At 49.8% G+C, this 24,539-nt stretch overlaps 1 protein-coding gene across 2 annotated transcripts; it reads left to right on the forward strand.

Annotated features, from left to right (window-relative positions):
* Window positions 1-1,055: 1,055 nt before the first annotated feature.
* Window positions 1,056-24,392, forward strand: PIDD1 (p53-induced death domain protein 1). 2 transcript variants are annotated; one of them, XM_061999511.1, is made up of 16 exons: window positions 1,056-1,138; window positions 3,125-3,493; window positions 5,620-6,033; window positions 6,704-6,907; window positions 7,755-7,809; window positions 8,013-8,214; window positions 8,887-9,015; window positions 9,333-9,512; window positions 10,119-10,266; window positions 11,275-11,410; window positions 11,616-11,766; window positions 13,155-13,278; window positions 14,349-14,467; window positions 14,914-15,021; window positions 21,026-21,231; window positions 22,418-24,392. In XM_061999511.1, the coding sequence occupies exons 2-16, from the start codon at window positions 3,229-3,231 to the stop codon at window positions 22,653-22,655; spliced, it is 2,679 nt and encodes an 892-aa protein (XP_061855495.1). In that variant the 5' UTR covers window positions 1,056-1,138; window positions 3,125-3,228; the 3' UTR covers window positions 22,656-24,392. The 2 variants fall into 2 exon arrangements, with proteins under 2 accessions (XP_061855495.1, XP_061855496.1); XM_061999512.1 differs by having other exon boundaries at window positions 1,068-1,153.
* Window positions 24,393-24,539: the final 147 nt, after the last annotated feature.

Genomic DNA, 24,539 nt, shown 5'->3' on the forward strand with positions numbered 1-24,539 from the left:
CGCGCAACAACGCGCGCTCCTATTGGGCCGGCCCCGGAGGGAGCGGGCGGGCTAAGGGAGAGCCGTGCGCCCTGCCGCACATGCCCCGAGGGGGCGCGCCGCGGCGCGGTGTCCCGCCAGCAGGGTCTGTGTGCGCTGTGAGCGGTGGCGCTGTCACCGCAGCGGGGCAGCTGCCCGGAGGGGGTCACGACGGACTTTTTCTCTGGCAGAGCTGTCAGGCACTGGCCCAGGCTGCCCAGGGAGGTGGGGAGTCCCCGTTCCTGGAGATACAGCAAAGCCGTATAGCTGAGGTGCTGAGGGCCCGAGGTTAGCGAGGGCTGGGCCGTGTGAGGCATGTGCTTGGTCTCGATGAGCTGAAAGGACTTTTCCAACCAAAGCAGTTTACGGTTTCTTTTCCCCATGAGCAGGAGGGGTGGGCGGGGGGCACGTCCCGTCCCGGGCTGGTGGCGACGAGGGTTCCCGCCCGTGCTTGGTTGGCTTGATTTCTCCCAGGATGAGGGAAAGGAGTAACAGCGAGATGCTAACATTGTGCTGAAACCCCACAGAGCAGCGCTTCGGCAGCCAGGCTGTGAGGGCTCTGGCTGTCCTGCCTGCGGCCCCGGAGCCCCGTGCAGGTGACGGCCCCGCCGGTGACCGGTGCCGCCAGGAAACAACCAAGCGCCGCGGTTCATAAGGGAGGGAGTGTCTCATAGGGCCGGAGGCGACCCTCGCTGCCAGACGCTGGCGAGCGCGGGCATCCTGTGGCTCCGGGTAGCACCAGGACCGGCTGGGTAGCTCTCAGCCCTGCACCCTCCGGGCACCCGCTCCTGCTGCATTTCTCTCCCCGAATCTGCGGCGAATGAGCGCGGCACGGGCGCTGCCCGCGCTTCCCGGTCGCTGCGAGGCTGAGCGCGCGTGTGAGCCCGGGGAGCCGCGCCGGGACGGGCCGCGGCGCCGAGACGTGGCGGAGCTCAAAAAGCCTCGTGTCGTGGCGATTTTGCGACAGCTGGATGCCTGGGCCGGTCCCTGGAGCCGCCTGCCCCCTGTCCCGCCGCATCCGGCGCCTCCTCCGCCGCGTCCCGCCCCGGCAGCGGCCGCGCGGCGCTCCGCGGACTTTGCAGGAAGTGCCCGAGCGGAGCCGAGACGAGCCGACGGCCAGGTGCGAGGGGACGCGGTGAGACCAGCGCGGCCGTGCTCGGTGGGGCACGGCGTGTGTGGCCGGGCTGCTCGGCTGTGGGTCCGGCAGTGGGGAGCCCCCGGCTCACGGGCCTGCGGGGTGAGAGGGCCTGGGGCTGCCCGAGCGGGCGCCAGGGCAGGGGAGGACAGCCTGGGGCGAGCCTCTGCGTGCCCGGTGCCTGTGCCCTGGGATACCCGCCCGCGTCCCGAGTGCGCCCGAGCCTGCGCTGGTCTTGGAGGTTCTCCAGCCTGCCCAGCTCACAGCTACCCTCTGCTTCATTCACCATCAGTAACTTTACAAAGCTATAGAGTCATAAAGTTATTTTGGTTGGAAAAGATCTTTCAGCTCATCGAGTCCAACCACAAATCTATCACTGCCAAGCCCACCACTAACGCGTGTCCCTCAGCACCTCAGCTACACAACTTTGCAACATTTCCAGGGATGGGGACTCCACCACTTCCCTGGGCAGCCTGGGCCAGTATCTTAGCAACTCAGTGAAAGTTCTTCCTCATCTCCAATCTCAACCTCCCCTGGTGCAACTTGAGGCCATTTCCTCTTGTCCTATCACTTGTTACTTGGGAGAAGAAACCGACCCCCACCTCACTATGACCTCTTTTCAAGTAGCTGTAGAGAGTGATCATGTCTCCTCTCAGTGGTCTTTTTGCACAGCCTCTTTGTAAGAAATACTTACCTTTTTACTAAAGCAGTAGTTTCAGTTTACCTATTCTTTCTGTCCTTATGTGTTCATAAGGTTTCTGTTCTTTCAGGAAGCCCAGTGTGATGCATCTCCCCAGACTGTGCCTTGGAACATCAGTGCTGTGGTGTCTCACAAGTTAACAGTAGAAAGCACTGCTGCTCAGGGTGTTGCAGGGGCATTAGCTCACTTCTCCTGCTTTTGTGCTTTAGAGCACTTTTTTTTTGTAGTTCTGCATCATTCACTCGAAAGAACATTCTATTTGCCTATTTGATCCATGGCAGGGTTTAAAAAGAACTCTTGATATTTCTACTGTCAGCTAATTTAATTGCAAAGCTCAGGAGGAGTTGCAAAAGATATAGGAAGTGGAAAGAGTGGGAAACAGGGACTTGGAAGCGTGTGGCAGCGATAGTGCCTCTCCTCATCTCTGCGCTACCAGTGTGCTGTGATGATAGCAGCTGATTTTGAAAGTCCTAGGTGGATGAAGGCTTCTTCACTCTAGGGAGGCAGAGGAATAATTATTCTGTTCAAAATTCATACCTCTGCTATTTCAGGTTGAAATCTTTCTTAGCATGCTCTGTGTGGTGTATCTGCTTTTCTCCTTTATAGAGGTTGCTGTGAGGGGAAGGAAACAAGAACTAGCTGGTATCAGCTTCGTGTCTGGTTTGCTGTGTTAGAGTATCCCTTTGGAGGCAAATCTGACAGAGCCCCAGTCCCGCTGCACAGTCCAGTTCTATGCCAGTCCAGTTCTGTGCCTTTTCGAACTCCCTCCCTGGCCCTGCCACCTTTGCTCTGCTGCCCTTTGTCCGTTTTTATCTATGCTCACTTTCATCGTGTTGGCACCTGGTTTCACAGCCAGGTTTGATGAAAACTGCCACACCCGGTGAGCAGCCTCTGGGCCCTGCTTCTGGCTTGGCTCTCCTTGCCCCTGGTTTCCCCCTCCACTTGTAAACCTTCCCACTAAGGCGCTTTGAAATACACATAAGGTTTTGGCATTTACGTTTATGTCTTTTCAAGTTAATATTGCTATTTATTCTGATGGTGGTTGGTTGCTGCATCCCCTGCTGAGATTGTGGCTGGGAAAACTCAGAGGTTTTCCCTGGGAGGAGAAGCCTCCATGGCATCGTCACCCTGTATTTCTGTGTTCTCTGCCCACAAAGCTCTCAGTAACACTCCTGTAATCCCTGCTTCCCTCTTGCTGTGATGATGACCTGTTTCCAGCTGCTCTGGGCTGGGGCAGGAGGCCTTCATTTTGCACTTGTCCTGTTTTTCAGAGCCATCTTTCCTCATTCCTGGCCTGGCTGCCTCGTGATGCTGCCAGTGCCTGCCTGCCTGGCAAGTCAGAGCATGTCTGGGCTGCGTGGACAAGCTGCAGAAGATGGCAGAGCTGCTGGGGCTCAGGGCCGAGCGCGGGGAGGGGGCTGCGGGGGCTGCTGCGCTCGCTGGCTCCTGCCTTGCAGACAACAGGCTGAACCTGGACGTTTATCCTGACGGCTGCTGCCGCTTCCTCCAGCTGTTCGAGGAGCGACAGGGAGAGGTGGTGCAAGTGGAGTTCCTCCGGCTGAGCAGCAACGATCGCCTCCTTGGCTCCACACTGGGCATCCTTCCTCACCTGAAGCACCTGAAGTCCCTGGTGCTCAAAGGTAAATTTCTGGGCCCATCACCATCCAATCCCCCTTTTCTAGGCTCAGTTTTGAGTTATTTTTATAATCCTTTTCTCTACATCTGCGGGACAAACTGCCCTCAGATTTATTCTGTTATAGTGCCATGGCTTTGCTCGGAGCTGCATGCAGATTTCCACATGATAGAGCTTCTAGCCTCTTGTTTCCTTCCTTTGTGTCTACAGCTGCCTGGGGGATGGTTTTTTGGAGTCTGGTTGGGTTGAGGCTGCAACATTTTCTTTAGCCACTGTCTGGAAGAGCAGTGGTTTTTGCACAGTTACGCAAGCAGAGGAGGAGTTGAAAGGTGTTTGATTTTTTGGTAAATGTTCTGTTCCTCTTTCATTTTTTAGTGCATAATGAGCTGTCTTTGCTGTGATTGCGTCTGAATCCATCCTAGCTTAATCCTTGTTTAGCATCAGTGAGTGCAGGTTTAACACGGTTTGAACTCTGTTAACCAGAAGAGACTTTATCAAAAGTAGGGCTTAGAGCATGCACGTAATTTGACAAGCTGTCATAACTGTTAGGCCTATAAATATTAGATCATCTTTGACTTTCTCATCTCCTTATTGTAGGATGATCTCAATACAAGTGGTGGAATTGTTGCGTCAGCCTGAATCATTTGATCTTTGGGAGGCAGAATTTAATAAAAAGAGAGGAAAAAAGAGAGTTTGTGTCCAGAATTCAGGGTTCTAGCTAAAAACTGAGAAGATTGAGGGTCTTTTCTTTATCTGCTACAGATTTCTCACATGGATAATTTCACTTGCCCATTCCCCCTTAAGTAACGTGCAAATAGCGGCAGTGCCTTTCATGAGGCATGTTCTGTGAGCTGTGCACACCCCCTGGGCACCCAGAAGTGCAAGAAAATAATTTCCTAAGGTTTTCTTACCTACAGAGTACAATGTCCGTTAGTCTGATTGTTCTTTTTTCCCCCCGCACAAAATATGCATAAAACCTGTTTTGTGCCTTCTGCCCTATGTGTATACAAATAGCCAGCAGTGGAGGGGGAGTAGGAAATGAGGAAGACATGATGAATTTTGGAAGTTTCCTTTTAGTTTCAGCTTATTTCTTCAACCTATTTTCTGTGGGTGCCACCCTTCTCCAGTTTGCATGTCACAGGCTGGACTGGGGCACTTGGATCCTTCCTTCTCTGCACTGTCTGTCCTACACAATACTAAATTGCCCACACTTTTTTTTTTTTAATCACATTTTCACTACTTTCCTTTTATCTACTCTACAGTCTTGCAAGGGTAGATCTCAGTCCTCAGGGCTCTTTGTCCCTCAACAGCATGGGGAAGGCTTGGAAGGCAAGAAGTGCTTCCTTAGTCCGTGAAGTGTTATGTGTTGGCTGCTGGTGAGGAAGAGATGGGGAAGGAGAGTGAGAGGCTTGGAAGGATATGGGCCACCCTGCTGAAGGATAACGTCGTGACTGACTCCCCTCACTTCCCTCTCTTATCAGCTTCTAAGCTGCAGCAAACATCCCTGATGCAAAACCAGTAGTGCTTTGCCACAGTGGACACTTGGCTCGGAGATGGAAATCTAGTTAAAAAGATAGAAATGTAGTTGAAAAGGCACTTTGTCTGTAGTTTGTGGTTTGCTTTTGGATCACAGCTGTAAGTGTGCATAGGTAAAGCAACTCTGTAAAAGCTGGCTTAAGGACAGAGCCAGCTGCGGGTCTCAGTAGCACAGGGACGCTCGGCTGTATGTCACTACCAATCACCTTAGTTGCAATTGTGAGTGTTGTTTGTCTCATCATTACTCTTGTTACTAGTAAATTCATAAATGCTTTTGTCTATGAATATTTGAATAAAGTTAGATCTGTGAGATCTAACATACTAAGCATTAGTGAGTACTAAGATGCCTAGTAAAGCATGTATGTACTGGTAATTCTGGTGTTTGATTGGCTTGATTCTCTTCCCACTGGAGCCCAGTGAGTACTTTTATCTCCTGTTTCTGAAAACCCACTTCTCTGTGTACTTTGTGATCAATGCTGCTCATTGTGATCAGTAACTCTCCATCTTCTGGGTCTCTGTGCTGAGGGGTCTCATGTGAAGCTGGTGAGGTATCCCTGGAGCACACTGACCTCTTCCGTCACTTCCGTCCACATGCAGGTGGCTACACCAGGGATGTGTTTGGCTCATGTCAGCATGGCTCCCTGACAAGCTTGCCATCGGACTTTGGTAACCTGAGGTGTCTCACCCACCTGGATCTCAGCTTCAACAAACTCTCCACCTTGCCCCACTGCATCCTCCACCTCCCCAGCCTCCGTGTGCTCCTGGTGAGCTACAACAGGCTGGTGGCACTCCCTGAGGCCTTCGGCTCTCTGAGCAAGCTGACTTTCTTCTCTGCTATGAAAAATCAACTGAAGGATTTACCTCAGAGCATTGGGGAGCTGGCAGTGCTGCAGGATCTGGATCTCTCAGAAAATGATTTGGAATCCCTCCCCGAAGAAGTTGGAAATCTGCACAGCTGCACAGACCTGGATCTCTCAGGGAATCGCTTATCAAGCATCCCAGAGTCTTTTGGTAGGTATTTTCTAGGGGAAAAGGACAGGGCTTGCTGAGTTTCTGGTACCGTCTGGGACCCCTGGGGCCCTTGGTGTCTGTCTGCAGAGTTGTTGGCACAAACCATCTGTTATGTTAGAGCCAAGTGGAAGGGATATCCAGTAGAAACACAGTCAGTTCAGTCAGTCCCTGTCTCTCTGGACCACACTTTCTGCCTCTGTGGATCAGCCAGGCTGATAAGATTCCAGTACATTTTGCTGTAGCTGAGGGTCTGACCTGGCTGGTTGTAGGTAGCACCCAGGACTGGAAACAGGAGCTAGGGTTTAATGGGATGCAAATCTGGACTCAAAATTGCTCTCCAGTGTGGAGCACTCATTGCCACTGGGCTCTGACTTCTGCTGCCTAGCTTCCTAGCTCTTGTGTCCCATATCACTTTGTGCCTGGGGTTGTCATGAAGCATCTTACATCCATACTTGTAGGTTAGTGCTGAAAAGCAGAGGACAGAGGAGGCTGCATTGCCTCTCAGCTATGGAGCCTCTTATTTTGTGAGCTGAGGAGATGTTGGACTCTTGTGCTTTTCCCTTATTGTCTGTGTGTCAGTGTGATGATGACAATGGCAGGGGATTGGATGGACATGCAGCACAATTAACAACATGATGGGGGGGATTTCATTTCTTGTTCTAACCTGCAGCCAATTTGAAGTCTCTGCGCCGGCTACATCTCCACAGCAATCTCCTGCTGACAGTCCCTGCCTCACTTGCCAGCCTGCCCAACCTGTCCAGGCTTGATCTGCAGAACAATTGCCTACGTGCTGTGCCCCCCGAGATCCAGACCGCCCCATTTGTGCACCTCCGAGGCAATCCCTTAGGACAAACTGAGCCATCCCCACAGGCTGGTATGTGCAAAGCTCCTGCTGCTGTGGCTTCTGCCCAGCTGGTCCCTCATTCGGCCCACATATGGTGTGGATAGGTTTGGATTAGAGAAGATAGATCAGTATTTGTTTGTTTGGAATAATTATTAGGTTGTAAGGACATTACAACTTCTGTTTGTATGGGCCCTGACCTGTTCTGAAGGGCTCAGTGGTCCCTGGAATTGGGCTTGCTAGGGAAGGTTTTACAGTGGAAGTGAAAATGGGATTCATAGGAAATGGATCAGTAGAGGCCCCTAAAGTTACCCAGCCTTTTTAGCAGAGTTGAGCACCAGTTCTTGGACTTGCTGCATGGCCCTATTGCTGTGGTGGCTCATGCTAGAAGCACAGAGAGCAGTAAGAAGTGGTTCTGATGTACAGTTACCTCTTGGTTTTCTGCAGTACCCAGGCTATAGAGGAGCTGCTCTTTGTCCAAGGTGAAGGTGATGAATGGGCAGGAATCTGAGCAGGATTTCCCAGTGGTGCTCACGTTCACAACAGCAAGCACTGATGCCCAGGGGGGGCCCTGGGCAATAAAACATGGCCCTGAGAGCTCTGGGGATGGTAGATGAAAATATTTTCCAGTTCTCCCTGCTTTTCAGTTTTCCTGGAGGAGAGTCAGCATTTCCACTATGTCTTGAGATCCCTAGGCCCCTTCTCATCCTCCTGCTGCTGCTTGATCTGCAGCCCTCTGCAGTGTGAGCAGTGTTCCATTAGTGACTTCTGTCAGATGAGGATAAAGCCAAAACTGAAATGCACACTCACCTTTTCTTGTCTACCCTAATTTATATAACCACTTTCTCTTCCTCTTACTCACACCTTCTTACTAATGCAGATGAGTCCAGTGCCAGAGAGCTACCAAGACTCTTCCTTGCATCAGGAGAGGACAGGTAAGCCTCTGTTTTTAAGAGCTTATATTACATTGTTGTAAATAGGTCCCAGACAAAATTGGTGCAGACTGGATATTGCCCATGTGTATAGGAGCTTATGGCTCAGTAGGGCAGTGAAACAGAAGGTAGCAGATTCTTCTGTTGAGCTTTGGAGAGCTGAAGTCATTGCATGGTGTCATACATTCATGCCTTTCTTCTGGAAGCTTTACTGTCACATCTGAAGGCTGCAAAGTGGTCCTGGCCTGTGGCATCCATTTCTGCTTTCCACCGGGGGCGGCCTCTGACCCTCTGCGGATCTTCTTCCGAACTCTCACACCGGACCCTCAGTGGGTAAAGCTGAGGCACCATGATGTCCTGCTGAGTAGAGTCCTGGAGCTGCAACCTCATGGGGTCAAATTCCAGCAGGTGAGGACACATGCAGGCCTCCTCTGGTCACTCTGCTTCTGCAATAGCTTAGCAGAGTCTTCCAAGAGAATCCTTTGGGACTTTGGAGGCAGCTGCCCCCATCACTGCTGCCTTTAGGCAGCTGTAGCACTGCCTTTCGGAGCAGCCCTGCTGCAAGGACTTGGTAAGGACACAGCCAGCTTCTCTGGCACTGTGCTGCTCTGGCTCCTTTGCCTTCCCTTCTGCTGCTACTTGAGCAGAGCTGTAGCCTTCCTCACTCACAACCTTCCTGTGCCAGAGGCCAAGTGCTGTTCCAGCATTTGGCCTTAGCCTGCAAGGAGAATGGTGCACACCTTCCCTACAAGTCTGCGTGGTGTTCGTTCACACAGTCAGTACTTAGACTTCCAGCCCTATCGTGGCTGGCAACAACTCACCACAAAAGTTACTTTGCCCTTTCTGCCCACAAGCTACTGAACTTTTCCTGCTGCCACATGACATATTAGACCACACACCTCTTGTCACCTCCCTGGAGGCTGCAGGACAGAGCAAGTTCCTCTCTCTTCCTCCACTTCCTGCATACAGGCCATGCTTCACCTCCTTTCTCTCTTCTTGTCTGAGCAGGGAGCCACAGAGCAGAGCTAGACTTGGTTTTATCCTTTCTGTTCATGTCTCACAGGAATGCTTTTTTGCCAGGAGGTGCAGATCTGGATGCCGTATGCCTCCCCTCAAACCCTTCGCCAGCGTGAGGTGGTAGTTCGGACGTTCAGTGGGCAGAGCTGGAGTGATCTGAGAACAAAAGTGGAGCAGAAGAGAAAGTCAAAGGCAAGCAGACTGGAACGACCAGTGGCCCATATCATTCCTGTTTCCCCTCTTTGGTTTTGCCCAGCCAAGAGTGAGCCCATTTGACACATCTCATGAGCTGTGTTTTGACCAGCTGCTATAAAATGTAGTGGATTTCAGCTCCAGGTTTCCTCTCTCACAGTTATGTCTCCTGAAGGTGATGAGTTGCAGCCTGCCATGCTTCGTAGCTGTTCCAGTGTTTCAATCTGCTTGGCTGCTACTGGCACTTATTTCCCTGCCTTTGTTGGATTATGTTATATGCCTGTATGTTTTCTCTTCTTCCCTGACCTCTGTTACAGAAGCATGTGGCTCACTGTAGTGTCCTTCACTTCTCTTGGTTCCTCGTTGTCTCCCGACTTGTGCAAAATGAATGCAAAGTCCCAACAGAGGGGACGTTGCTCTTTTCCAGTGTAGATCCAAACATCAAAGTGACTTTTCCTCCAGGAGTCACCACAGAGACTCGCAGAGTCAAGCTGCAGGTATGCATGCTTTGAAAAGCAAACACTGGTAGGCTCCAGCTCAGCTCTTGTCCCGTGCCAAATAGGAGAGCTGAAGGTGAGACATCTGCCTGGGATCAGTTTGGGCCTCACATAGATGCCCTGTGGGCTGACCCATCTCAGATCACATTCTGTCTTAGCTTCCCTGCCTGCAAAGTGGGCTGTGATCCTGGCTGCCCTGGGTAGGAGAGGCATCTCCTGCTGCTCTGCCGGTGCTCCCTGCGGCCTGTCAGCAGGTAGCTGCTGTGAGGGGAGTGCAAGGAGATGGTGCCACTTGTTCCCTTGCAAAACATACAGATCAGAACAGCTTGGTGAATGAGACTGGGGGAGGTTATTTATGTGGATCTAATTCTAAAGCTACTAAAATTAATTGTTCTTAAGAGTTGCCAAATGGTATTGTAATACCTTGGTCTGTCCCAGCTTGCCAGGTTGAAACCAGTATTAGAGCAGACTTCAACCAAAGTTCATGGAGCTTCCATTTCTCACTGGTCCCTGAGTCAGGAGCAGTATTTGCCTGCTGGGTGCTGGGGAGGAAACACAGGGCTTTGGGTGCTGACTGCTCCACTTACTATGCTCCTTCCTATACAGGTGCTGCCAGTCTCCACAGAAGAGATAGAGGAAACCACGGCTGCTGCAGGATGCAGAGCCAGTCCTCTGCTCTGCCTCTCCCAGGACTCCTTGGGGGCTTTTCTGAGGCCAGTGAGAATCCAGCTGCCTCTCCCACCTGGGGTCACAGGTCAGTTTGTTCCCCAGATTGGCAAAGAGAAACTCCACACATGGAAATGCATGAATGACAAGCTGGGAATCTTGTTTGCCTCTCCTGTGAATATTAAAGGTTGCTGCTTTTGCTGCAGGAAGAACAAGGTGTGCCTGCTGAGCAAGTGGTGCAGCAGGGTGGTGGGAGCTCAAGGTAGCTCAGGTCCAGCACAGCAGCATTGGGCCTCACAGACCAGTAGCACCAGTTGGGAGAACAGCCTGGGCAAATGGATTTCTCTGCCAAACTGCATGTGTATTTAGACTGCTGGGTTTGGTATGAGAGCTTAGAGAGGCGCTCCTGACAGCTGAGGAGATGCTTTATAAAGGGCTTTGGTTCATAACTGGGAATAGCTTGAAGCAGGTAATGAAGATGCTGCTACCAGCCTTCTGTCTTACTTCCTTGCTCATGAATCAGGTGCTGAGTCACTGCAGTTAAAAGTGTATGGTCACACACGAAGCCCTCTTCCCCCTTGAGTACCGCTATAAACAGTCTCAGCCTTGACGGGGATTCCTCTGTTTGTGTGCCAGCTGCCCTGTATCTCCTAATTCCTTTTCTCTTTCACCTTCTGTGGCTTTCTTGTGAAGAAGTAAAATCTTTTTGTGTGTGGCTTGGCCTTCGTTGTAACACTACCCCTATTTGTATGTCTGAAGTGCAGCAGGATTGAAAAGCCTGTGGGATGTACATTTAGAAAGAGACAGAACTTAGTTAATAACTCTAGATATTGGTGATGGGAATTGTCTAATGAATCTGTTGGTGAAAATAAGCACATTACCAGTTTAAGTCTGTGTATTTTGCATTGAGGTAACTTCATCCTTTTATTACTGCTCTTCTTTGACCAAAGCTCAGTCCTGGATGCTGAAGAGAAGGCCATGAGCCTTAATTCAGTGCTTTTAAAAAGTGATTCACCCAAAACTCTGTTTGGGTTTGTAAAGCCCTGAATAAAGGCTTCTGCTCCATATATTATCTCTTGATCATTGTTGTCTTCAGGGCTAAATTTGGATCAGTCAAGGCTGCATCTTCTCCATGGCGACTTGGAGGGCCAAACCTGGGATGACATTACCAGTCAGGTGGTGCTGGAATTCACCCATCTTTATGCAGTGTTTGAAGTCACACACTTCTCCTGGTGAGTGCAGGATTAGTATTGAGGAAAAGATGGGATGGTCCTCTGCCTTGCTTTTCCAACCCTCTGACCAGGGGTCGTGCCATCAACCCTGCCTGTTCCCTTTTCCCTTTGTAAGTCAGGCCCAGCTTTTACAGTCCCATGGGTATGGCACTGCCTTCTCTTCTTGGGCAGGATCCCTCCTTTTTCTTAATTCCTTGTCTGCCAGGTACTGGCTGTGGTACACCACCAAGACCTACATTGGAGGCATTGCCAAGAAAGTCTATGAGCGACTACGTATGTACCAGGTGAACTTTATTGCTCTGCAGAGGAAGAAAGACCCCGAGCAAGTCCTGCTACAGTGTGTCCCCAAGCACAAGGTCTGATCTGGGTTTCATTGCCTCACTCCTAAGCTTCCTGGACTTCCCTTGGAGGATGTAAGGGTGGCAGTCTACCAAATGGTCCTGTTCACTGCTCCAGGGTCATGGCTGTCACCACACTTTGCTGGGAGCATGATTCTGCTCAGGGAGGTGGGGCAGGAAGGATATCTCATTCTCTGCAGCGGTGGGTGCCATGCAGTGATTTCTTTCCCTGCAAACCTTGAGGTCTGGGCTGCTAAAATCAGCTGAGCCACAGAGCTGACCATGTGTGTGCTGCTAGCATGTAGCAAACATGAGGGAAAATGGGTTGGCTTGAACTTCAGTCAAAGATGCTGCAGTTAACACATCATTTGTCTGATGCGGGCGGTCATTTTGGGCAGCAGTGCTGTGTTGGCTTCAGCTGGAGTGGTTAGAAAGGGTACTCTTCCTGTTGTCCCTCTGCTGCTTGCAATTCAAACAGTGGAACAGAACGTACGAGCTCTCCTTAATGTGCTTCAGTGCAACATCAAGTTAGTTTGTGCTGTTAGTTTGAGCTAGTCTGGCTGGACTTGTACAGGAGGAGATGGAAAGTGCTCACGTGCTCTCTCCTGCTGCCTCTGCCCTGGGGGTGTAAGCCCTCAGCACTACTGCTTCACATGGTGGCAAAGTAAGTGTGCATCTGTGTTTGTAGAGCATGTACCTTGACAGACAGCCTGGCTCAGTGAGGTGAGGGTTCTTTTATCAGGCTGCCAGGATTGGGCTGTGTACCCAACTCTGTATAGTCTCTGGAGGCAGTGAGATCAGGGTTCGAGGGTATCCCTGTTCCTGGCAGGGGTGGTCATGGGGTAAGAAGGAAGGGTCACTGTTACGGAAACAGAAAGAACAGATACGTTGGCTCTAGGCTGTCTCTTGCTCTGCTTCTGAGACCTCAGCTCTGACACAGCCTGCAAAGCCAAAATCAGCCTTCTGGTGTCCTCAGCTGGGTACTATTGTAGCATGTTGGTTTTTTTCAGAGGAAATGTCTTTTAATGGCACACTGTGAGGGGTATAAGGTAGCAAGGAAATCCCTCCCTCTTTTGAAGGTTGCTGGCCTCTTAAAAGGATGAAGACATTGCTAAAAATGTTTTCTTCATGGCAGCTTTGGGATGGCCTGTCTGTGTTAGTCCACATAGGCTTTTCTGCTATTTACTTGAGAAATGGAGAAGCCACAAAACTCAGAGCACTGCTTCCTTGTCTGTCACGAATGTGCCTGGGATAGGAGGACATGGGTGTTTGTTCATTCATTTGCATCCTTCCCATGTGAAACCCCTGTTGAAGGTGAGAGGAACATTGTGAATGCTGGGACATGGAGTCAGGGGATAGACATCCCTCAGACCAAACATGAGGTCCTGTGTTGTCCCCCTTGTCAGGTTGACCCAGTGCTGAAGAAGCTGCAGGACCGTTATCGAGGCCCTGAGCCGTCTGACATGGTGGAGATGTTTGAGGGAGAGCAATTTTTTGCAGCTTTTGAGCGAGGCATCAGCATTGATATGGGTAAGGTAGTGTTGGGCTCCTTTCTGCTCCTACCTCTTGTGTTCCTCTGGCCCTAGGCCTGTTTCTCTTGGGAGCTACATGTACTCCACGGTATTCTTCTGTCCCCAGCTCACAGCAGCAAGCCCATGGACACTATACTTGTCACATTTTCTGGTCACCCATCTTCCATGTCTGCTTTTCCCTACCAGACTCCTTGTGGACTTTCCTTTATTCTCGTGCTGCTGTAGCCTGCTGAGGGCAATTGCCAAGTGCATTTATTTTATTACTGCTCTGCTTCTATGCTGGAATGCCCACAGTGAACCCATTAATGTTACCCATTTCTGAAGGAATACATATAAAGACTTTTTTGGGTGGAAAGAAGGTATTTCTGAAATAATCCAGAGCAAAGAATTCCCTTTATTGAAGCCATTAAAAGAGAAGGAAGGAGGGAGAAGGACCAAAACTCAAGCTGATGTTTTATGCCTCAGTGTGTCTGGACCTGTTACAGCTGCAAACTGAGCCATCTTCTGCAGAACTTGAACCTACAGCTCAGTCTCATTGGTGTAAATGAAGCATAACTATGAAAAGTACGCTGATCTTTCAGTGGAGTTCATGAGGCCCTCTCTCTCTAACCTAATTTCTAGGCGGTTACATATTTGAATGTTGTACCTGATTATATTTTTTACTTTTAGTTCTATTCTTGTCTCAGCACTCAGTGCAGAGATGGTGAAGAGATGAATGGCTGTTCATTACAGTGCACTGTGGCAGCTGATTCTTCCCCACAGGGGTACAGCAGACCAAGGATGGGAGAGAAGTGCCAAGGATGGACTTGACTCCATCTGAATGTCTTGCCGTGCCTTGCCTTCCACTATTGAACTCGATCTCCACCTTGTGGCCACTCTCCTTTTCACCTGTAGGACCTGCTTTCTCCACAGCCAGGGTTTTCTGTTTTCCCGTGGCACCTGGCAAGGAAGGGGATGAGTTACAATTCTCTCAGCCATGGGTAGAAGGAGTGGGTGATGGACTGTTGTCCAGGCTTGTAAAGCCACACGCTTCTGCAGAAGTTGAGTGTTTGCTGCTTCTCTGCCCAGATCGCCCTGACTGTGTGGATGGACGGCTCTCATTTATTTTTTATTCCCACTTGAAGAACATGAAGGAAATCTATGTGACCTCCCCTGTAGACAGGAAAGGCCAAGCTGTAAAAGGCCAGGTGAGCAACCAGCCATACTGACTCTTTGTTTCCTCCTTCATCGTTGTCATTGTTGTCATCATCATTATTGCTTTTACAGTGCTCCTCTCAATAGCCTCTGAGTGCCAGGCATGACATTCTTCTTCCCCTCTTTCCCTTGGCTTTGCATTTCAGTGACTAAACTCTGAATAAACAAAAGCAGTAGTCTGGAAGTATCACTCATCACTTAGCTGTTAGACTTACATTCCTGCCTTTAACTCTGTGGGTGTTGGCAGCGAGTCCGGCCTTCATGGCAGAACCTCAGTGCTCCACTCAGTTGCACTTAACTGGGAGGCCATATTTGTAGACTCTAGATAAGTGAGAAATGATTAATTCATTCTTTCCCAGACAAAGAAGACATAGTGCAAACAGTCTTGGCCACTGTGCTTGAAGCTGAGCCTCACTGAATGTTTTGTATCTTTGCAAAGGTCTCTTTCTACCGAGGGGCAGTTCCTGAGAGCATCCCTGAAGATGCCAGCAGGAGGAGGAAAGGACCAAACTCCCTCTGGCTCGCTACTCTACCCATCAAACTGCCTGTAAGTGGTTTTGTCTCCTACAGAAAAATTAACCTAGATGGGGTAAGAGCATGGCTTTCCTGCTCAGCTGGTTTGTCTTCCTCCATGGGAACCCATGCATTGAATGACTGCAAGAAACAGCTGCCCAGCCATGTCGTGGTGGTAGAGATTCCCACTTCCCCTGAGCTCCTCTGGAAAGAGAAACGCGAATAGCTGGGAGTGGTCTGCTCATTTTGCCTGTCAAGCACAGGCTTGTTGCATGGGTGGACAGAGAGGGTGGATCCCTTGGATGAGTGAGGGATATGGGACAGCAGGAAGCTCGCTGTAATTAAGGGAAGTGTCTGTTTTGATTAGAGATTTTAGTCACACAGCTCATGCAGCAGGAAAACAAAAAAGTCTGGGATGATGGAGGTAGGCTGCATTTTAATACAGGCATAGACTATGAGTAGAATCATAGAGTGGTAGGGTTGGAAGGGACCTTTAGAGATCATCTAGTCCAATCCCCCTGCAGAAGCAGGTCAACCTAGATCAAGTTGCATAGTAACGTGTCCAGGTGGGTCTTGAAGACCTCCCTGGGCAGCCTGTGCCAGGGCTCCCTCACCTGAACAGTGAAATAGTTTGTTCTTATGTTTAAGTGGAACTTTTTGTGTTCCAGCTTCATCCCATTACCCCTTGTCCTGTTGCTAGATACTATAGAAAAAAGGGATGTCCCAACCTCCTGACACCCACCACTTAGATATTTGTAAATGTTAATGAGATTCCCCCTCAGTCTCCTCTTCTCCAGACTAAACAGCCCCAGCTCACGCAGCCTTTCCTCATAAGAAAGATGTTCCAGTCCCCTGATCATCTTGGTGACCCTGCGCTGGACTCTCTCCAGCACTTCCCTGTTCCTCTTGAGCTGAGGAGTTCAGAACTGGACACAGGACTCCAGATGAGGCCTCACCAGGGCAGAGTAGAGGGGGAGCAGAACCTCCCTTGACCTGCTGGACACACTTTTCTTGATGCATCCCAGGATGCCATTGGCCTTCTTGGCCACAAGGGCACATTGCTGGCTCATGGTTAGTTTATTATCAACCAACACTCCCAGGTCTCTCTCTGCAGAGCTGCTCTCCAGCAGTTCAACCCCCAGCCTGTACTGGTGCAGGGGGTTGTTCCTTCCCAGATGCAGGACTCTGCACTTGTCCTTGTTGAACCTCATGAGGTTCCTCTCTGCCCAACTCTCAAGCCGGTCAAGATCCCACTGAATGGCAGCACAGCCTCTGGGGAATCAGTCAGTCCTCCCAGTTTGGTGTCATCAGGGAACTTGCTGAGGGTACACTCTGTCCCCTCATCCAGGTCACTGATGAAGATGTTGAACAAGCCTGGCCCCAGAACCAATCCCTGTGGAACTCCACTGGCCACAGGCCTCCAATTCGACTCTGTGCCATTGATCACCACCCTCTGGGCTCTGTCATTCAGCCAGTTCTTGATCCACCTCACTGTCCACTCATCCAAGCCACACTGCCTGAGCTTCTGATGAGGAAGTTATGGGAGACAGTGTCAAAAGCCTTGCTGAAGTCAAGGTAGATGACATCCACTGCTCTCCCCTCATCTAGCCAGGTGGTTATGCACTCATAGAAGGCTGTCAGGTTGGTCAAACAGGATTTCCCTTTGGTGAAGCCATGTTGACTCCCCCTGATAACCATCTTTTCCTTCATATGTTCAGTGATAACATTCAGGATGAGTTGTTCCATCAGTTTTCCAGGGATGGAGGTGAGGTTGACCGGCCTGTAGTTTCCTGGGTCATTCTTCCTGCCCTTTTTGAAGACTGGCATGACACTGACCTTTCTCCAGTCCTCAGGCACCTCACCTGTCCTCCAGGATTGTTCAAAAATGATGGAGAGAGGCTTAGCAATCGCATCAGCCAGCTCCCTCAGCACTCTAGGACCCTTGGGGTCTATAAGGACCCTTGACTTATGAGCCTTAAGCTTGGCCAACAAGTCTTTAACCTCTTCCACTTCCACCCAGGGCAAGTCCTCTGCTGTCCAGGCCATCCTGTTATCCTTGCCGCACTGGGCTTCCCGAGGGCCGGCCTTGGCCATAAAGACTGAAGCAAAGAAGACATTCAATACTTCAGCCTTCTCTGCATCCTCAGACACCAGATCACCCTCAGCATTTAGCAACGGGCCCACATCCCCCCTCGCCATCCTTGTGCTGCTGATGTACTTGAAAAATGCCTTATTGCTGTCCTTAACTTCCCTGGCTAATTTAATTCTAGAAGGGCTCTGGCCTTCCTAGTTGCACCCCTGCATGCCCTGGCAATGTTCCTCTACTCTTCCCAAGAAGTCAGCCCCTGTTTCCACCTCTCATAGATGGCTGCTTTCTGCCTGAGCTGTCCCAGCAGATCTTTGATCATCCATGGAGGCCTCCTGCCTCCTTTTCCTCCCTTCTTGTACATTGAGATACACTGATCCGGGGCTTGGAGGAAGTGGTGCTTGAAGACCGACCAGCTCTCATGGGCACTTCTGTCTTCTAGAATCATATCCCATGAAATCTGTCCAAGTACATCTTTGAAGAGGCCAAAGTCGGCTCACAGGGTCCAGGGCCACAATCCTGCTTTGTGTCCTGCCTCTTCCACACAGGATCTTGAACTCTACCATCTCATGGTTGCTGCAGCCGAGGTTGCCTCCAACCTTCACATCCCCAACCAAGCCCTACTTATTTGTCAGTACCAGGTCCAGCAGCACACCCCTCCTCACTGGTTCCTCGATCACCTGGGACGGGAAGTTTTCATCAGCATTCTGTAGGAACCTCCTGGACTGTGTGTGCTTGGCTGTGTGGCTATCCCAGCAAATATCAGGGTGGTTGAAGTCCCCCATGAGGACCAGGGATTGTGATCATGAGGCAGCTCTCAGCTGTTTGTAGAAGGCCTCATCCACTTCCTCCTCCTGATCAGGTGGCCTGTAGCAAACTCCTACAACAACATCACCTGCCTTGCCCTGCCCATTAATTTTTTTCCCATAAGCACTCGACCTGCTCTTCATCCCCACCCAGGCACAGTTTGGTACACATTAATTGCTCCCTCACATAGAGAGCAACTTCACCTCCACGCCTTGTCAGTCTGTCTTTCCTGAACAATCCATAGCCCTCCATGGCTGTGCTCCAGTCATGGCAGCTGTCCCATCATGTCTCTGTGACCGCAGTGAGGTCGTAGCCCCACATCCACACCCACATCTCCAGTTCCTCCTGCTTATTCCCCAGGAATTGCATTGGTGTAGAGGCAGCGCAGGGGCTTACTCAAACACACAGGTTTCCCTGGACAGGTGCAGGAGGTTCCTCCCTGGTTTGGCTCTTCCTCAGGGTGGTCAGCCTTCTGCATCTCAGCACAGTGTGCAGATGAAGGGCATTTATCATTGCATTCACTGTCCTGTCCTGTTTCTCAGCTAGAGGGGACAGCTTGTTCTATTTTGCTTCTCCCCACCCCCCAAGTCCCTTAGTTTAAAGACCTCTTTATGGAGTTTGCTAGCCTATCCCCAAACATTGCAGTGCCCTTATGGGAGAGATGAATCCCATCCTGTCCTATCAAGCTATATCCAAGGAAGGATCTGTTGTCGTAGAATCCAAAACCTTCCCTCCAGCCCCAGCCTTTCAGCCAGGAGTTCACTTGGCTGATTTTTTCAGTGTAGGCTCCTCCTTTATCTCTAGTGAACAGGATGGAGGAGAAAATAACCTGAGCCCCTCTACTTTTTACTTGCTCCCCCAAGGTTATAAAATCCTTCTTGATCCTGAAGATAATGTTTTTCATTACATCATTCATCCCCACCTGGAACAGGAGTAAGGGGTAGTAGCCTGCATCCCTGATGAGCCGTGGCACTCTCTCAGCCACATCGCTGACCTTGGCTCCTGCCAGGCAGCACACCTCTCGTGACTCCTTATCCGCTCCACAGATGGGTCTCAGTGCCTGTTAGCAATGAGTCCCCCACAAGCACCCGTCACTTCCTTCTATGGTGTCCATTACCTGTTGCAGGTGAAGCAGCTGATGGTGAATTGTTTGTTGCTTTTCCCCTTCTGGAGCTTGCTTGTCAAAGCCCCTTGTTGCCAGTGCCTCATACTTATTTGTAGTGGGCACTCTGGAAGGAGGGTTTTGAAGATGAGCCCTTGCCCTTCTTTTTTTTGTTACCATGGTCCAAGGCATGTTGGATTCACTGGAGGCTTGTACCTGATTGTGGAAACCTCTGTCTATCTCCACCTCTGCCCCTCTAATACTACAGAGTCTACTAACAGTTTCCTGTAGCTTTTTCACCAGGCACTGCAGTTCTTGAACTTGAGGGCACCTGTGACACATGGTTACCTCAGAAGCATAGGTCCCTAAGCATCCTAAACATTCCCTGCCCTCCACCTAGACTGAAGCATCTCTACCAGCTGGCTCTGTCTGGGTGGATGCATCGACCTTCACCAGGGTTTTGTCCATCTGAGCCTTGGCTTTAGCCCTTGGGTGAGTGCCCACCATCTTGCTAGATTGAAGCAGGGGCACTTCTCTGACTTCCGTCTCTCTGTGTGGGCTGTGGGATCGTTCCCTGCTCGCCCTGCCTTCACAAACTGCCTTCACAAACTGCCGCACCACTCCCTAGTAGCTCGTGCTCCCTGGGGAACGTTTAACTCCCCCCCGCGGTTGCTGCGGCTCCACCTCCCGGCAAGAGCGTCCCCCTCGCGAGAGCTGCGCGCTCCTGGCGGCTCTCCTCGCTTCTGCTCCACTCCCTGTGCTCAAGGAACCCCCGGATTAACTCAGTCGGCCACGCAGCCGCGAATAAACGAGTCTTGCTCTGCTGTGTGTCCCACTGATTAAATGGCAATGGTTGTGCCTCGTTTGTGGAGTTGTTTCACACTCTGGTGTGAGCCACTAAAGGCTAGACTGTACCTTACAGTGAGAAACACAACTTCTACTTCTGGAATGTGGTTGATTTTTGAGAATCTTCAAACAATAAATATGTTTGTAGACCGAATGCTTCTGTCCCCTGCCCTCAGGGTAATGGAAAGAACAGCAAAACTGGGAAAGGATAGCAAAACAAAGTTAGATTTTTACACAATACAGATATGATGGGAATTGGAAATATATTTTACAGACATCCTCAATGAGGATAAAAATACAGGTTTTGTGTTTAAGCAGGCATGGGGTTAGAGGAACATTTACTACATAGTACTGTAGCTACTACTTATTATTAATTGAATTAACAGTTCTAAGCTAGTTTAATGATTACTTATTTTGTAGAGATTACTTAATTAATAGAGAATCGATGACAGCAGGTGGTTCAGTCAGCTCCAGAGGGTAACCCTGAGGGGCATCGCTGGTCAAGGAAGAGATTACGAGACACATTCCAAGGAGCAGTATGAGGGAATCCCCACCTCTCAGAAACGGGACTGGGCTTTTATAGAATAAAGTGATTGACTGGCAGTCATCTGTTACTGAATTTACATCTCAACAGAGCTAGCAGAAACATCTGGTTTCTAGCAACAATATTTCTCAGAGATGTCTGTTTCACAGCCCACTGGCTCAGGAATTTTCTTATCTCCAGGATTATTCTTGGAGCCAGGCTGGTTTGTAACAGCCTTTGCCACTAAAGACAGCGTGACTTCCTTCAGCTTGCATCTTTTCACTAGGCAGAGTACCCTGCTACAGCTTCCCTTCAGATCATGTGCCGTGGTCCCACATCCCTTTCTGACACGTGCAACCTCAACTCCAAATCTAGACTAAGTGCTCTCATACCTCTGCAGCCAGTATGCTTTAGGGAGACAGTTCATTAAACAATTCTGAGAGAGGAAATTCCCAGTATGGCCTATGACTGTGAATACTGTAAGTTCCTATTTTCAGAGGCGGTGAGCTTTGCTGGTCATTGCTAGTGCAGGTGCTCCTTGCAGCCTGACTCATTGGCCCTGGTATCTTCCTCCCTGATAGGAGGAAGGAAATCTCAGTTTTGAGACTGAACGACCAGACAGCATCCTCCTTAAGAATAATTTGTTTAGCATGTTCTTTCTCTCTGTGACACAGCGATTGAGACCCCGCTGGGGTGAGAACCCAGGTCCTCTGAATGGCTTCTCCTTCCCTCCTTTGAACCTGGGAAATGCGGAGACCGGGTACCTGACCCAGGCAAACCTGCTGAGCATAGCCAGGCGTGTGGGAGCCGACTGGCAGGCCATCGGCCTCAGCCTGGGCTTGACCTACCAGCAGATCGAGCGCATAGGGTACAACAACAGGTAAGACAGGATGCAGCCATCAACTGTGATGCATTATACCTGTCTGTCTGTCTGTCTGCAGAATCACAGAATTATTTAGGCTGGAAAAGACCTTTAAGCTCATCCAGTCCAACTACTCCCCCAGCACTGCCATGATCACCACTAACCCTTGTCCCTCAGCCCCACAGCTACATGACTTTGGGATCCCTCCAGGGGATGGGACTCCACCACAGCCCTGGGCAGTCCATGCAGGGCTTGAAAACCCTTTCAGGGAAGAGGTTTCTCCTTATCTTCAATCTAAACCTCCCCTGGCACAACTTAAGGCTGTTCCCTCTTGTCCTATTACTTGTAGCCTGGGAGAAGAGACTGACCCTCCCGCTCACCACAGCCTCCTGTCAGGGAGGTGCAGAGAGTGACAAGGTCTCCCCTCAGCCTCCTTTGCTCCAGATGGAACACCCTGAGGTCACTCAGCTGTTCCTCATTGGACTTGTGCTCTAAGTGTATAGTATAAATTAATAATGTGTACCAATATAAATTAATAAGTAATGCAATAGCACAAATTAACGTTTGTCTGGTAGAAAGCTTTTCCGTTGGAATTGTTTCACTGTATAAAATATGAGTTGACTGACGGTACTCAAAACATTACCTTCTTTAATAGGAAACTGATTATTTTCTCTTGCCAGTGTAGAACAAAGCTTTATGTTTGAAAAAAAACCTCCAAAATTGGGAAATAACAAACCTGCTGAGCTTTGTAGTTCAGCTGAGTCGCATAGTCCTCTTTTGTACTGTGATCTGGATTCCTGGCCAGACTCCATCTCTGACAATGAGCTGTGGTCTATGGCATTAACCATGAATATCATCTTTATTCAAAAAGAGCTTGTGGTACGTCACGGGACACGCAGTCTGACCAAAAAACCAGACCAGTAGGACAGAACGAGACTTATTATGTCCAAACCCTTGTTCCTGGGGGGAATTTACATTCAATAGAAGAATCACTTAATTTGCTGTTTCCATTAGGAAAGAATTTTCTAGAGAGAACTGCAACTCCAGCACGATGGGTGGGGAAATGCCAGGCCCCCTGAGCGGTGTGTGTGTCTGGGTGGCTTCCATGGGGCCTCAGCCATGGGCTAGGACTCGGGCAGGGCCTCTTTGAGTTGCCAGTCAATAGAGTGTGTTGGTTACTTCTGAGCTTCCCACTTTTTTTCAGAGAGGACCTAGATAAGCAGATTCTGGACATGCTTTTCTCGTGGGCTCAACAAAACTTGGAGGATCCTGACTGTGTGAGCAAGTTGATTACAGCCATGAAAGACAGCGGGCGCCAGGACATCGCTGACGACATCGAAGCCATCATCAATCTGGGACGGCAGAAGTACAGGGAGTCCATCCGGCGGGTGGGCTTGGAGCAGGAGAGCAGCACCGAGGACTCTGCAGTCGCCATGGTGTAGCACCTGGCAGGAAGCACTGGGTTTCATGGGGGCTTCCTCTGCATACCTGGAGTAATGGATGTCTTGGGGCTTCTCCTGCTTCAAGGACCAGTGTCTTCCTGAGGAGCTGGATGCTGATTTATTTCTGAGCAGACTACTCAGCTCTCTTGGGTCTACACTCACATGCCACTTCTGCCAATCCCAGGCAGCTCAGAGGATATTGAGGAGACTTTTCTGCACTTCCTCTTCTTGACTTTGAGCTTTAGCTATCAGAAACGTGGAGAAACTGAGAGGCTGAAGTGCCTGTCAGTTGAGTAGTGGCTAAAGCAGACCTTATTGCATTAATACTCATGTTTCATATATTTATTTATAACTTATATAAGCTGTGTTCCGCTGGAATCTCTGGCTGTGAGCGTTTGGGTCTATCTGTGCTCCTGTGCTACGGGTGCTGTGTTACGAAGGCCAAAGGTGAGGTGGGATGGTCCAGCCAGGTCTCTTAGGGATGACTTTTGCTCACATGAAGATGTGAACTGTGATCACCATGAAAATGTTTTCTATATTCTGCCAAATCTCTTCCAGTTCCCTCAAACCCAACGCAAAACATAAGTATTTGTGGGGAAGAGAGACAAAAGTAATATCTAGCAAAAATCTTGTGTTTTGGTTTGGCTCCAAAAGCAGTTTTGGAACAAATAAAAATGTCGTGTTGTCCCTAGGCTGCTGCAGCTGCCAGGCTTTCTAGGTGAGACTGACATGCTGCTGGTCTGAGACAGGGATTCCAGTTTTAGTTTAGAAATAAGTAAAAATCCATAACCCTGCAGTTTTAGGAGACTCACATTTCAGTGAAAACAAATTTTCCCTTGCAGCTGTAAAGGGATGTTCCTCACATCCAGTGAAACAGGCCGGTGTGTCAGTGAAGGTGTGAGCCCCCCTGAAGCTCTGTGAGACGCAGGACTTAAATTGGCATTAAGACTGGCCTGACCAGCTGTGCAGCAGACACTGGCAGGGGATTGGCAGGAACTGTGCTGAGCTAACCTCCCAGGCTTGCAGCCTGAGCATCTCCTGTAAGGCTAGGAGTGTTTATTGCTTTTTAACTGCTCAGTCATCGGTTGAGGTGTCCTCTTCCTGTTCCCCATCTCATAATACGCCTCAACTAATGACCCTCTCATGACAGTGGGACACTTTATGCTGGCTTCTTGCAAGACTGCTGTCATAATTTCAACTCTTTCAAGACAGGTTTGGATTGAGTGTAACTGAATAAAACTGTATAAACAGTGTAGCTGCTCAAACAGTGTGACTATAAAAATGCCAGGTTGCACCAGCCCAAGGCAGCCTGCAGCTGCAGGTCTGAGAAGGCCTGGGGAAGGATAGGTGGTGTTTTCCCCAGTGCTGTGTCAGACCTGCCAGCAGGACGAGTGAAAGAAAGTCAGTCTACTCTTTTTTTTTTTTTTTTTAAGGCCATTTTGCCACCTCAGGCTATGGTGTGATTAGTGTCCAGTCCAGAGCACTGCACAAAGACTTGCAAACTGGAGTTGCTGCCTTGGGCCCAGGGACTTCCTCAGATCTGATTTCTTAGGCCATATGGCCCCTCAGGCCTCATGTTGAGTTCAGGCCAGCAATTCTTTTTTTAATGTACTTTTTCTCTGATATTGTGTGTCACGTGTTTTTGTCTGTAATTTTGATGAATATCAGCAAGGTATTTGTTCTTTCCACCAATTTTGGAGAGATGCATTTGGGCATATTGCTCTCATTGGGAATAAAATAAGCACTTAACTGTTTCACAGCATGATCTGCTCATCCTAAAATGCCTCGAGGTGTTAGAACAGCCAGATCCCTTTAAATCTGCTGGCAGAAAGACAGAGATGGGCTTGGCTGTACTGCACAGAGAAGGCAGAAGAGCTCACCTTT

Source organism: Colius striatus, chromosome 7, assembly GCF_028858725.1.
Source record: "Colius striatus isolate bColStr4 chromosome 7, bColStr4.1.hap1, whole genome shotgun sequence".
NCBI lineage: Eukaryota > Metazoa > Chordata > Aves > Coliiformes > Coliidae > Colius > Colius striatus.

Bases quoted from the DNA above. Each gene is read 5' to 3' on its own strand.
- PIDD1 (XM_061999511.1), top strand. From the start codon at position 3,229: ATGGCAGAGCTGCTGGGGCTCAGGGCCGAGCGCGGGGAGGGGGCTGCG. The intron at 9,513-10,118 runs GTATGCATGCTT...CTTCCTATACAG, and splicing joins CTCGCAGAGTCAAGCTGCAG to GTGCTGCCAGTCTCCACAGA. The intron at 11,411-11,615 runs GTGAGTGCAGGA...CTTGTCTGCCAG, and splicing joins GAAGTCACACACTTCTCCTG to GTACTGGCTGTGGTACACCA.